At 34.1% G+C, this 12820-nt stretch overlaps 1 protein-coding gene across 9 annotated transcripts in view; it reads right to left on the bottom strand.

Moving 5' to 3' along the window:
- The window catches only part of LOC149780548 (kinesin-like protein KIF28), a 180740-nt gene that overhangs the window by 19806 nt on the left and 148114 nt on the right, over positions 1 to 12820 (bottom strand). For 4 of the 9 annotated variants that reach the window (XM_089937573.1, XM_089937574.1, XM_089937576.1 and 1 more), the window contains 2 exons: positions 10703 to 10744; positions 369 to 536 (listed from right to left, as the gene is read on the bottom strand). In XM_089937573.1, coding sequence (XP_089793699.1) covers positions 369 to 536; positions 10703 to 10744 — 210 coding nt within the window. The remainder of the gene's footprint in view (positions 1 to 368; positions 537 to 10702; positions 10745 to 12820) is intronic. The other 5 variants (XM_089937577.1, XM_089937575.1, XM_089937572.1 and 2 more) reach the window with 2 other exon arrangements.

Consider the following 12820-nt stretch of genomic DNA (forward strand, 5'->3'; position numbering starts at 1 on the left):
GGATGAACATGCAGACTTCTATAAAGCTCCCCCTCCCAGACTACAATTGCAGGGGAGGGTGTATGATAACAAAATATGCACATTTCATACTGATCGCCACAACTGCAAACAGGAAAAAGGGTTGATGAATAGCTCAAATGGTAAAATTAATAAAGAGTAAAAATAATTGTATAATTATACTTAATAAAATAAAATAAAATGAACAAATTAATGCAACACAATTGTTAACCACAACAAATTTATAATTAGCAGCACAATACACAAAAACACAAGTATTTGCAGCTAGGCAATGCTAAAGCTAGTGAAATTTGTAAGGGTTGAAGCAACAACTGCGAAATACACGCTTTGGTTCAAAGTGCATGTCTTACATCACTGTTTTTTCCCAAAACAGGTATATCTGAATAATGGTGTTTTGCCACGCGATCATAGCTGATGATGCCACCATTCTTCTCGGCCTCAGTGGCCAATTTGTTTTCATCTTCTCCAAAGACATACAAGCTAATTGTGTCATCACCGTTGTTGTTTGTTTTATCATTCTGGAATGCAGATACAAATTAAAAATTTAGCAAATTTCTTTCAATATGACCAAAGAGAACTTCAACTGCTTCCATGCCATAATGCCGTAAAAGACTTGAAAAAATGCAGGTTCCAACGTGGGTGGATCATCATGGGCTGGCTGAGCTAAAACTGTCATCTTGATAAAAACATGTTAATTTTTAGTCCTTGTTCACGACGCTTCAGTTCTGTCACTAAATGTAAGCGTCAAAAATCAATATAGAATGATGTAATAATTTTCTTTCTTAACTAGGTAATAATTCTGATAAATAAACCATTCCAGTGTCCTAAGTGGTTAGAATGTCTGCCTCAGATGTGGGAGGCTGTGGGTTCAAACCTTGGCTGAGTCATACCAAAGACTTATAAAATGGTACTAGCAGCTGCCTCACTTGGCACTCAGCATTAAGAGGTTAGTGTTAGGACTGCTCAGCCAGGTGTCAGGATAATGTGACTGGGTGGGACATCAAGCTACATGTCTGCAGCATGATGTCCCAGTGTTAGACATCACAATAAACTGCCCCACTACAGACATCATAGCAATATGATTAAAATTAAAGCTATGTTAAAATCTAAATCACACACAAATCATTGATAAAAAAGCTCTTTCTTTTTAACTAATATATGTGCCAATTCTTTGCAATATCTACCAAACAAATTATAGTGTTACCACCAAAATTGATCCAGATCATCCAGTCTGGTTTGTTTAACTTTTGTGAACCCCTGTGCTGTTTAAAAAGTACTATTTACATTCAATGACATAGATTTTTTCCCCTCCCTAAATCATGAACATAATGTATTCAGATGTCTGTCTTGATCACTGGATTTTACAATTTATTTATATGCAGGCCAGATTTTAGATCAGGCATATATTATCTTTTAGTTACACTTCCACAGTAAGTGCATGATTGTCCTTTCTACACTCTACTTGTCACTCCTCATACACTCTACTTTCACTCTTCTTACACTCTACCTGCCACTCTTCTTACACTATAGTTGTCACTCCTTGTACACTAGACTTGTCACTCCTTGTACACTTTACCTATCATTCTTTGTACGCTCCAGTTGTCACTCCTCATACACTACTTCCTCACTCCAATACTCTAATTGTCACTCCTCATACACTCTACTTGTCACTCTTCTTACACTATAGTTGTCATTCCTCATACACTATACCTGTCACTACATTACACTCTACTTGTCACTCCTCATACACTCTACTTGTAAACACATGCAGGTGCCACAATGACCTTGTCACTGGTTTGTGGACATCAAGATATGAGCATGTGATGAACTTTAACTAGAAAACACCCCATCTAATTTAAAACGCAAAAATGTCTGCCCAATGTTTCAGGTCCCTACTCAGATTTCCCCTCTTCTCTTGACTCTGTGGACAGACACAAACTTGCATCATACCATATTGCCAGTTTTCAATATTTTAAAAATTGAATGCAGCTTAAAGAGCTGTATATAACTGAACCTTATAGTTAACACTTCCACAGTAAGAACATGTGTTTTCTACACTCTACTTGTCACTCCTCATACATTCTACCTGTCACTCCTAATACATTCTGTCACTCCAATACAGTCTACTTGTCAATACATTCTGTCACTCCAATACACTCTACCTGTCACTCCAATACACTCTACTTGTCAATCCTCATACACTCTACCTGTCACTCCTAATACACTCTACCTGTCACTCTAATGCAGCTTGAAGAAGATCATAGCTTTTGTTAGTTTTATTGAAAGTATACTTGTCCTTATCCACCTGAAACTCACCAGGACAAATGGACAAGTGAATTGTACAAGGCATATTTTCTAAAATGTTGTTATTTATTTGAAATATCTTTATAAGGTACATAAAATGAAAGATAACAGTGAAACTTATCAAATCCTTCAAAATTCAGGTCATAAGCTTGAGGTTGTTTTTTTTAAAAACAAAGATTTTGTACATTTTAAGAACCAATTTATGGCTTATTGAAATAGATTTTAATAACCGATAAAACTGATTTTACCAATCCAAAAATACAGACTATCTCAGTAATCAATTACTGACTTCAGTCTGAGAATGACAAGCACTACTACACTTTGCATTAATATCAAATCAGCCTGTGCCTGGCAATAACAAGCACTTCTATACTTTGTGTAAATATTACATCAACTTATGCCTGGCAATAACAATCACTTCTATACTTTGTGTAAATATCAAATCAGCTTATGTCTGGCAATAACAAGCACTTCTATACTTTGTGTAAATATCACATCAGCTAATATGCCTGGCAATAACAAGCACTTCTACACTTTGTGTAAATATTACATCAGCTTATGCCTGGCAATAACAAGCACTTCTACACTTTGTGTAAATATTACATCAACTTATGCCTGGCAATAACAAGCACTTCTACACACTGTGTAAATATCAAATCAGCTTATGTCTGGCAATAACAACCATATCAACACTTTGTGTAAATATCAAATCAGCTTATGCCTGGCAATAACAAGCACTTCTACACATTGTGTAAATATCAAAACAGTTTATGCCTGAGACTGACAAGCACTTCTACACAATCTGTAAATTTAAAAAAAGAATACTTTTATAAAAATAAATTCAATTCAAACACATGCAAGGAATGGATTAGAAAAGATCACACCAAGCTACTTTTCTTTACTTTAATGATGTCATCTGTATTCAGTCTACACCTGTACCACAAATTCTGAATTGCGAGCAGATCACATCAAGACCTATCCATGTCTAATGTCTCTGGGTTTCAATACATCATTCCCTCACTATAATGCTGTTGATGGGGAAACTTACAAATGGACCAACGTTTAGTGAGGTCATCTTACAATGAGGTATTTTATACAAAATATATTTATTACCATTAAACAATGAAAGAGTATAAATTATCAAACCAGCCTTCCTTATACTAAATAGCATTATCTGAGAGAGTACTATTTGCTTAATATCATAAATACACAGCATGGATCAGATCCGTCAGCCCATTATGGAACAGCAGATCTGGGTCTATGCTATTTGCTGACAGATGTGTTATGCACAAGCCACTACAGTATCATGTACAATACTCTCATGCTATTAAGCTAATGTTATTTAAATGTTAGTAACTATACATACTGATCTATAGGATTCTGGCACACAAACATTTCATATTACTATACACTGACATAACACCTTTATTATGAAAAGACCTATTTGGTCCTTTGTAATATTGTTTTGTTCTTAATTTTGACATGCTAATATATGAACAATATCAGATGTACTGACAAATGAACACAATATGTCAAAAAATATATTTATGTCACTGATAAATTATAAATAAAGATTTTACTGACAAAATACAATTTTGGAATAGGTTGTCCAATTACTGACAAGATGGTTTGGGAAAAAGTGGTCTTAATATTGACCTTTTTACAGATATGATACAGTTTTGGAATAGGTGGTCTTACTACAGGCATGATACAGTTTTGGAATAGGTGGTCTTACTACAGGCATGATACAGTTTTGGAATAGGTGGTCTTACTACAGGCATGATACAGTTTTGGAATAGGTGGTCTTACTACAGGCATGATACAGTTTTGGAATAGGTGGTCTCACTACATGCATAATACAGTTTTGGAATAGGTGATTTTATTACTGACAGGATACAGTTTTAGAATAGGTGGTCTAGTTAATACAGACATGATACAGTTTTGGAATAGGTGGTCTTACTACAGGCATGATACAGTTTTGGAATAGGTGGTCTTACTACAGGCATGATACAGTTTTGGAATAGGTGGTCTTACTACATGCATGATACAGTTTTGGAATAGGTGATTTTATTACTGACAGGATACAGTTTTAGAATAGGTGGTCTAGTTAATACAGACATGATACAGTTTTGGAATAGGTGGTCTTACTACAGGCATGATACAGTTTTGAAATAGGTGGTCTTACTACAGACATGATAAAGTTTTGGAATAGGTGGTCTTTATGCAGACATGATACAGGTTTGAAATAGATGGTCTTACTACAGGCATGATACAGTTTTGGAATAGGTGGTCTTACTACAGGCATGATACAGTTTTGGAATAGGTGGTCTTACTACATGCATGATACAGTTTTGGAATAGGTGATTTTATTACTGACAGGATACAGTTTTAGAATAGGTGGTCTAGTTAATACAGACATGATACAGTTTTGGAATAGGTGGTCTTACTACAGGCATGATACAGTTTTGAAATAGGTGGTCTTACTACAGACATGATAAAGTTTTGGAATAGGTGGTCTTTATGCAGACATGATACAGGTTTGAAATAGATGGTCTTACTACAGACATGATACAGTTTTGGAATAGGTGGTCTTACTACAGGCATGATACAGTTTTGGAATAGGTGGTCTTACTACAGGCATGATACAGTTTTGAAATAGATGGTCTTACTACAGACATGATACAGTTTTGGAATAGGTGGTCTTGCAGGCATGATACAGTTTTGGAATAGGTGGTCTTACTACAGGCATGATACAGGTTTGAAATAGATGGTCTTACTACAGACATGATACAGTTTTGGAATAGGTGGTCTTTATGCAGACATGATAAAGGTTTGAAATAGGTGGTCTTACTACAGACATGAAACAGTTTTGGAATAGGTGGTCTTACTCCAGACATGATATGGTTTGGAATAGGTAGTCTTTTTATAGACATGATACAGTTTTGGAATAGGTGGTTTTATTACAGACATCATACAGGTTTGGAATAGGTGGTCTTATTAAAGACAAGATACCGTTTTGGAAAGGTGGTCTTATTACCGACAGGATACAGTTTTGGAACAGGTGGTAATGTTATTACAGACATGGCACAGTTTTAGAATAGGTGGTAATATTACAGACATGATTCAGTTTTTGAATAGGTGGTCTTATATTACTGACAGGATACAGTTTTGTAATAGGTGGTATTATTAATACAGACAAAATACAGTTTTGAAATAGATGGTCTTATTACAAACAAGATACAGTTTTGGAATAGATGGTCATACTACAGACATGATACAGCTTTGGAATAGGTGGTCTTTTTACAGACAAGATACAGTTTTAGTATTGTTAGTCTTTTATAGATAAGATACAGTTTTGGAATAGGTGGTTTTATTACAGACCAGGTACAGTTTTGGAGTAGGTGTGGTATTTTTACAGACAATATACAGTTTTGGTATAGATGGTCTTACTACAGACCAAGGTATGGATGGTCTTACTACAGACCAAGTACAGTTTTGGAATAGGTGGTTTTTATGTACAAGATACAATTTTTGTATGGGTGGTCTTTTTATAGATAACATACAGTTTTGGAACAGGTGGCTTTGTTACAGACAATACAGTTTTGGAGTAAGTGGTTTTATTACTGACAAGATACAGTTTTGGCATAGGTGGTCTTTTTAGTATAGATATATAGTTTTGGAATAGGTAGTCTTATTACAGACCAGGTACAGTTGTGGAGTAGGTGTGGTCTTTCTACAGAAAATATAGTTTTGGAATAGGTGGTCTTATTACAGACCAGGTAGTTTTGGAGTAGGTATGGTCTTTTTACAGGCAAGATACAGTTTTGGTATAAGCGGTCTTACTACAGACCAGGTATAGTTTTGGACTAGGTGGTCTTTTTACAGACAAGATATAGTTTTGGTGTGGGTGGTCTTTTTATAGATAAGATACAGTTTTGGAATAGGTGGCTTTGTTACAGACAAGACAGTTTTGGAGTAGGTGGTTTTATTACTGACAAGATACAGTTATGGCATAGGTGGTCTTTTTAGTATAGATATATACTTTTGGAATAGGTGGTCTTATTACAGACCAGGTACAGTTTTGGAGTAGGTGTGGTCTTTTTACAGACAAGATACAGTTTTGTAATAGGTGGTCTTACTATAGACATGATACAGCTTTGGAATAGGTGGTCTTACTACAGACATGATACAGCTCTGGAATAGGTGGTCTTTTTACAGACATGATACCAGTTTGGTGTATGTATTTTTTTACAGACAAGATACGGTTTTGGAATAGGTGTGGTCTTTTTACAGACAAGATACAGTTTTGGAATATATGGTCTTTTTACATGAAAATGAAGAAATAAAATGAAAACTAAAGTCACAAAAAATGAAAAAAAACAATGCACATATAAAAGAGAAGTGTTGCAATTAATGAGGCAAGTGCACTTCACACACATGGAAATAAAATCTTGACAGTCAATCACACTTTGTCCTTAGGTGTTCCGATTGATGAATCAAATATACCTTACGCACATGCAAATTAAATCTTCAGAACAAACCATAACTTGTCTTTAGTGTTCCAATTGTTTAGTCAAATGCAACATACACAAAAGCAAATACAACCATGAGAGCATATTTTGTCCTTAGGTGCTCCAAATGACAACCAAAATGACCTTACACAAAAGCAAATAAAATGATGTCCTTTTTGGTGTTCCACTGATGAACCATATGCACCTTACACACAAATAAATCAAATCTTGAGAACCAGTTAATTAATCCTTATAACTACTTGGCCCTTAAGTGCTCCACTGATGAGCCAAATATGCGCCTTACACGGAAGCAAATAAATATTGACAGTCAATCATATTTTGTCCTTAAGTGTTCCAATTGATAAGCCAAATGCGCCTTACACACAAATAAATCAAATCTTGAGAACCAATCATAATATGTTTTTAAGTGTTCCAATTGATGAACCAAATGCACCTTACACATAAGCAAATAAATCTTGACAGCTATATTTTGTTATTAGGTGTTCCATCTGACAAGCCCCTTATGATGAGCCGAGTCATACATAAGTAAATCAAATTTTGAGAACCAATTAGCACTTATAATAATTATTTGACCCATAGGTATTCCAATTAACAAGCCACCAAATGCACCTAACACACGAACAAATAAATCTTGATGATCAATCATATTTTGTCCTTAAGTGTTAGAATAGATGAGACAAATGTATCTTACAACACAAGCCAATGAAACCTCAAGAGGCATACAGTCAACTTTTGTCTTTAATTGTCCACACTTACATGTGTAGCAAACTAATACTAACAGAATCTATGTTGGAGTCTGCACCAATATAAGGAAATCACAGTCAAGAGGATACATGATTTGTCTCCCCACAAGGCACAGCCTCATGGGGAGACAAATATTGTAACCCCACAACTAAGATTGCCTTGTCTCCGTGCGAACCTGAACAGTGAATATTTTTCACACCCGATATTTTCATTTAAAGTTATAAAAACTTGTCATTTCTGCAATATAGTTGAGCATATTCAACACATAGAGTATTCACCACTCATTATTATTTCTTCACACTCATCTGTCAGTCATTTGGTCTTATAATATTTTATGAAAATCAGGATAATCATCTCAGTAGAATCCAACTATATTTACTGCTTATACACCCTCACTCACAAAATGCAACAACGTAACAGTTACAATTGTTAAGTACTACGAAAAGAAGTCTTCAAAGCCATGTGCAAATGTTCTTTACATACAGTGTATTAATACGAACATGTTAACGAGGGCTCTGGCATGATCTGTCCATCCAAAGTACAGAATTTTTACAAGTCAAAAATAATAGCAAAACATTTGATAGTATTGAGGTAAGATCACATTTAGCAGATGAATGTTATATGAAATTAACAATAAATAATTAATATTTATCACAAGGAACTAACTTCATCGAGCCAAGCAGAAGACAAAATAGGTTGCATCCCTTGATAAAGTAGTTCCCAGCCTGTGGACACCATGACCAAGACGACCTGACTGAGATAACCAGACTAAGTTAAGAAAAGTAAGGTTAGCAAATAAGCAAGATTTCTATGTTGCATGGGTGAGAATTTTGTATATCTGATATTGCTCATCTATTATTTGTTTTTCATGCACCAATCTGATATTTCAATAGAAAAAGAGACAGATGTAATCTTTGTCTTACACCCCCATCCTGAATTTTTCCTTTCGCCTGAACATATTTGTGTCCATGAAAAACCTGTTGAATAAAAACAAGGGTTAATGTTAGTTGACATTTGAAAAGGTGCACATCAATAAAGCTGAAAAGGTGTTTGTTAATTTCTAATATATACCATATGTTATCAAAAATGTAAAAAAAATTAAGGTTAAGACAGAATGCAGGAACCCTGCAATAAAAGCAAGCACAGTAAACGGTTAGACATGAAGCTCTTCAGAGAGAAAACATACACTGCCAGTAACCTGAATCAATGTCCAAATTTGCAAAAAACAGATTAATCATTACATAGGTTCAAATTACAATACACAGCTGCTATACTATTTTTGTAATGAAGTAACTGTAATGAATCATGACATTGTTGTTTCTAACCATATTTTCAGAAGGCCATCTATAAAAAGAAATGGCCATGTATATGATCAGGAAGCATGTCTTCACAAAAATAAATTTGAAGAAAGAAAAAACTACACCACTAATCACCCCATTTCTTCATTCTAGAGCAAAAAATTGCATCAGATCTATATAACCTTCTTTATAGACATTGAGCTAATATCTTAGAGGTTAAATTTAGACATTTGATTCTTGTACAAGTTATAGCACAGCAGTCTAATACCTGACCATGTTATAAAAGTTATAGCACAGCAGTCTAATACCTGACCATGTTATAAAAGTTATAGCACAGCAGTCTAATACCTGGCCATGTTACAAAAAGTTATAGCACAGCAGTTTTATAAAAGTTACAGCACAGAAGTCCATTACCTTGCCATGTTATAAAATTTATAGCACAGCAGTCTAATACCTGGCCATGTTACAAAAAGTTATAGCACAGCAGTTTAATACCTGTCCATGTTATGAAAGTTATAACACAGCAGTCTAATACCTGGCCATGTTATAAAAGTTACAGCACAGAAGTCCAATACCTTTCCATATTATAAAAGTTATAGCACACTCAGTCTAATGATCTGGCTATGTTATAAAAGTTATAGCAAACATAAAAGTTATAGCATAGAAGTCCAATACCTTGCCATATTATATATAAAAAATTGTATGCTGTGGCAAAAAGGTGCTTAAGACATCTTAATCTCACCTTACATGCATCATAATTGATTAAATGCATTGAGACCCATTCACATGTTGGTTTTAAGGTGATTTTAGTTCTCTTTAGCATGTAAAGAACAGGGAATATTAGAGAGGTTTCCAGGGGGAATTAATCCAGGATCAACAGCAATATTCATGTGTATGTTAAGAAAAAAATTACTTGAAAATTTGTATAAAATTACTTGAAGATAAAACAAAACAACTTTATTGTAACATTATCTGTCATTAATTTTTCATGCATTTGCTATTTCCAGTCATAAAGTTATAATATTTGAAAAAATCTTAAGTTCTCTATATAAAAATCAGGGAACAAAAATAATTCTGATACTTATTTTGACTGATGAACTATACTGAAAATTACAAAAAGTATGTCAGCCTAGTTGATCTAGTTCTATCATCATCAGATTTAAATTTAAGGTTATCATCTGAGATTCTGTCCAAAGATGTCCAAAACTATTTTCCCATCACGAGTGTGCACATACTTGAAGAGTTAGCTTGCTCTTCATATTGGAGGTACAGTCTCTTGCTACCTCTTTATCCCAGTATGGTCACACAGAATAACAGACACGTATGATCTGGGTTTGACTTTTATTTAACTCTCATGCCACCAGGCATCACAAGGGATGAACAATGACCAATTCCAAGAAAATTAGGACTGTTTCAGATAAGCTTTAGCTGTTATTTTTCTTTCATATGGGTTAATGCCAGGATCAGGACAAGTGCACTAATAATGGATAACTTTATGTGAGTTTTGACCAAAAAAGAGCGGTGTGCACATATCTGTTTATTCAAGCATGTGCGGATATTACATGAAATACAATAGTTGTTGTTTTTCTTAAACTGGGCATTACATACCTGACCTAGGAAAGAAATAGAATCTTAATACTGTGATATAAAATTGACAACCAGTATGGACTGAAACACCATTTTGTCACAGCTTCTTCACCACCAGGTGGGCCTGGTTATTCATAATAGTTGCAGAAATGTTAGTAAAATAAAGTCTCTACAGAGAAAATATAAAGAAAATATCTCAAATATGTTTTCAATTCTTACAACTTTATGATTGTTATCATCTGCTCTGTTTGTCTGCAGAATCTGTCAATCAAATTGCAAAAATGGCATTACAAAGGAAATATTATCTTAGAAAAATTGAACAATGAATCATAAATATAAATGACCGTTAGTTATGCAATAATAATAATAATAATAATAATAATAATAATAATAATAACCTGAGCTACCATGGTAAATCCTGATCTTTTTATTAAATATCCCAACACCCAACAACGACAAATGTTCCCTTACGGACCATGACACAAGGATCACAGCTCAAAATATGGGACATAAATGACATATCATTCTTTATTGACTGCATTATAAAGTCTAGTTACAAAATATTTTAAAATGTCACTGTAATTATTGCATTTTTTTAAAGTATGGTTGGACCTTTTATCCCATTCCAAAAGAGACTCCAAAATTACACCTTCTCACAGAGGGCTACAACACAGGTAACCTACGAACCAAGTTTTGTACAGTTCCACACAGTGGTTAATGAAAAGATAGAATTACTGATAAATAAAGGGATAGACAGATGGTCAAATGGAGGGTATCAATCACAACATCATCATCCTGTGAAAATGTAACTGAATAATAATAATAATAAAGCTTTATACAAATTCTTTGAATTTGCAGTACTGTTTTTTTAAACTCTAATTTATTTGATGGTAAGTTATTTCCCTTTGGGGCAAACATTACACTTTCAATTCTTTGTTTTATTGTACACTATGTACACAATAACCTGCATTTTCAAATCGAAATTACAGCATAACCTGAAATTCAAAATAATTGCTGTCAACAACAGATCAATAGATATGGAATAAATTTTTGAGACATGTGACACAAGATGTTTGAGACATGTGACACAAGATTTTTGAGACATGTGACACAAGATGTTTGAGACATGTGACACAAGATGTCTGAGACATGTGACACAAGATGTTTGAGACATGTGACACAATTTCCTATTCAAATACTGTATATACTCACCCATAAATCAGGTCCAGCAGCAATTGTAGGCAACCAGACCAAATAGAAACTTTTCCAGACCTGTTATTCATCTCAGACTAGTGAGCATAGATAAATAATTCTTTAATTACTTGTGCAAAATCCATAAGAAATATCTGCTTGGGTGGGATTGACTATATTTATCTTTCAAAATAATGACCAAGCTCACTGAGAGTGATAATGTATACACATACCTGGAAAAATAAACAACATTATGGTAACTCCATTAAAAATCCAAAAGTCAGTGAAAGCTGTGCAACTTGTGTAAATAAAGACAAATCTGCTTCAAATTGCACCTAATTACAAGTGGCTATCATTTTGGAAAACGAAAATGTGGCAAAAATTTTCCTAAATTAATTTGATATCAATTATAATTTAAAAAATCTTAAAACTTACATAAAGCACCCAGATGACTCAAACACTGGTGTAGTGTGATCTTCTGTAGTGGAGGAAAATGGAAAACCTTGCCTGAAGATCATGAGTTTGAGTTTGAGATTGAGTTTCCACATTCTGGCAATAAGAAACTACCTTTCAAATGTAACACATTTTCCTATTGGTCAAGACAATATCTCAAGTTCAATCTCATGAGCTTTCCAATTTCCAGGCCCCAAAAATACCCCAGAACAAGCGAGACATTGATCTGCCTACACATTATCCAATGGGAGATCAGGGTCTATGTTGCTGACAGCTGGACTTGACTTACAGGCAAGGATATACTGTTCTTATTGAAAAATTCCAAGCTAGAATGAGCCAGCTAATAGAGCCTTCATTAAGTAGTGCATTTTTATTTTACCACTTCCTCAATACAACTGTAAACCCTTTTATAATGCAAGAAAGCTTATTGTACCCATCCCTTTTTTCTCAAACATGGAAACAAAAATAAAGACAATGATAAATTAAGAATGCGCTGAAGAAGATCAGCCATACTAAATGTCCAATATTCACGTATTTTAAATGGTAAATTGATTATCTTTTAATGTTAAATGGCACTAAGAGAAAAATATACAAAAATATCATCAAACAAAAGGTTAAATATACAAAAATATCATCAAACAAAAGGCTAAACTAGCAAATGATTGTTTAGTCTCAAGCATAAAATCACACATT

This window comes from Sinohyriopsis cumingii, chromosome 16 (assembly GCF_028554795.1).
Source record: "Sinohyriopsis cumingii isolate HCF-2022 chromosome 16, ASM2855479v2, whole genome shotgun sequence".
NCBI lineage: Eukaryota > Metazoa > Mollusca > Bivalvia > Unionida > Unionidae > Sinohyriopsis > Sinohyriopsis cumingii.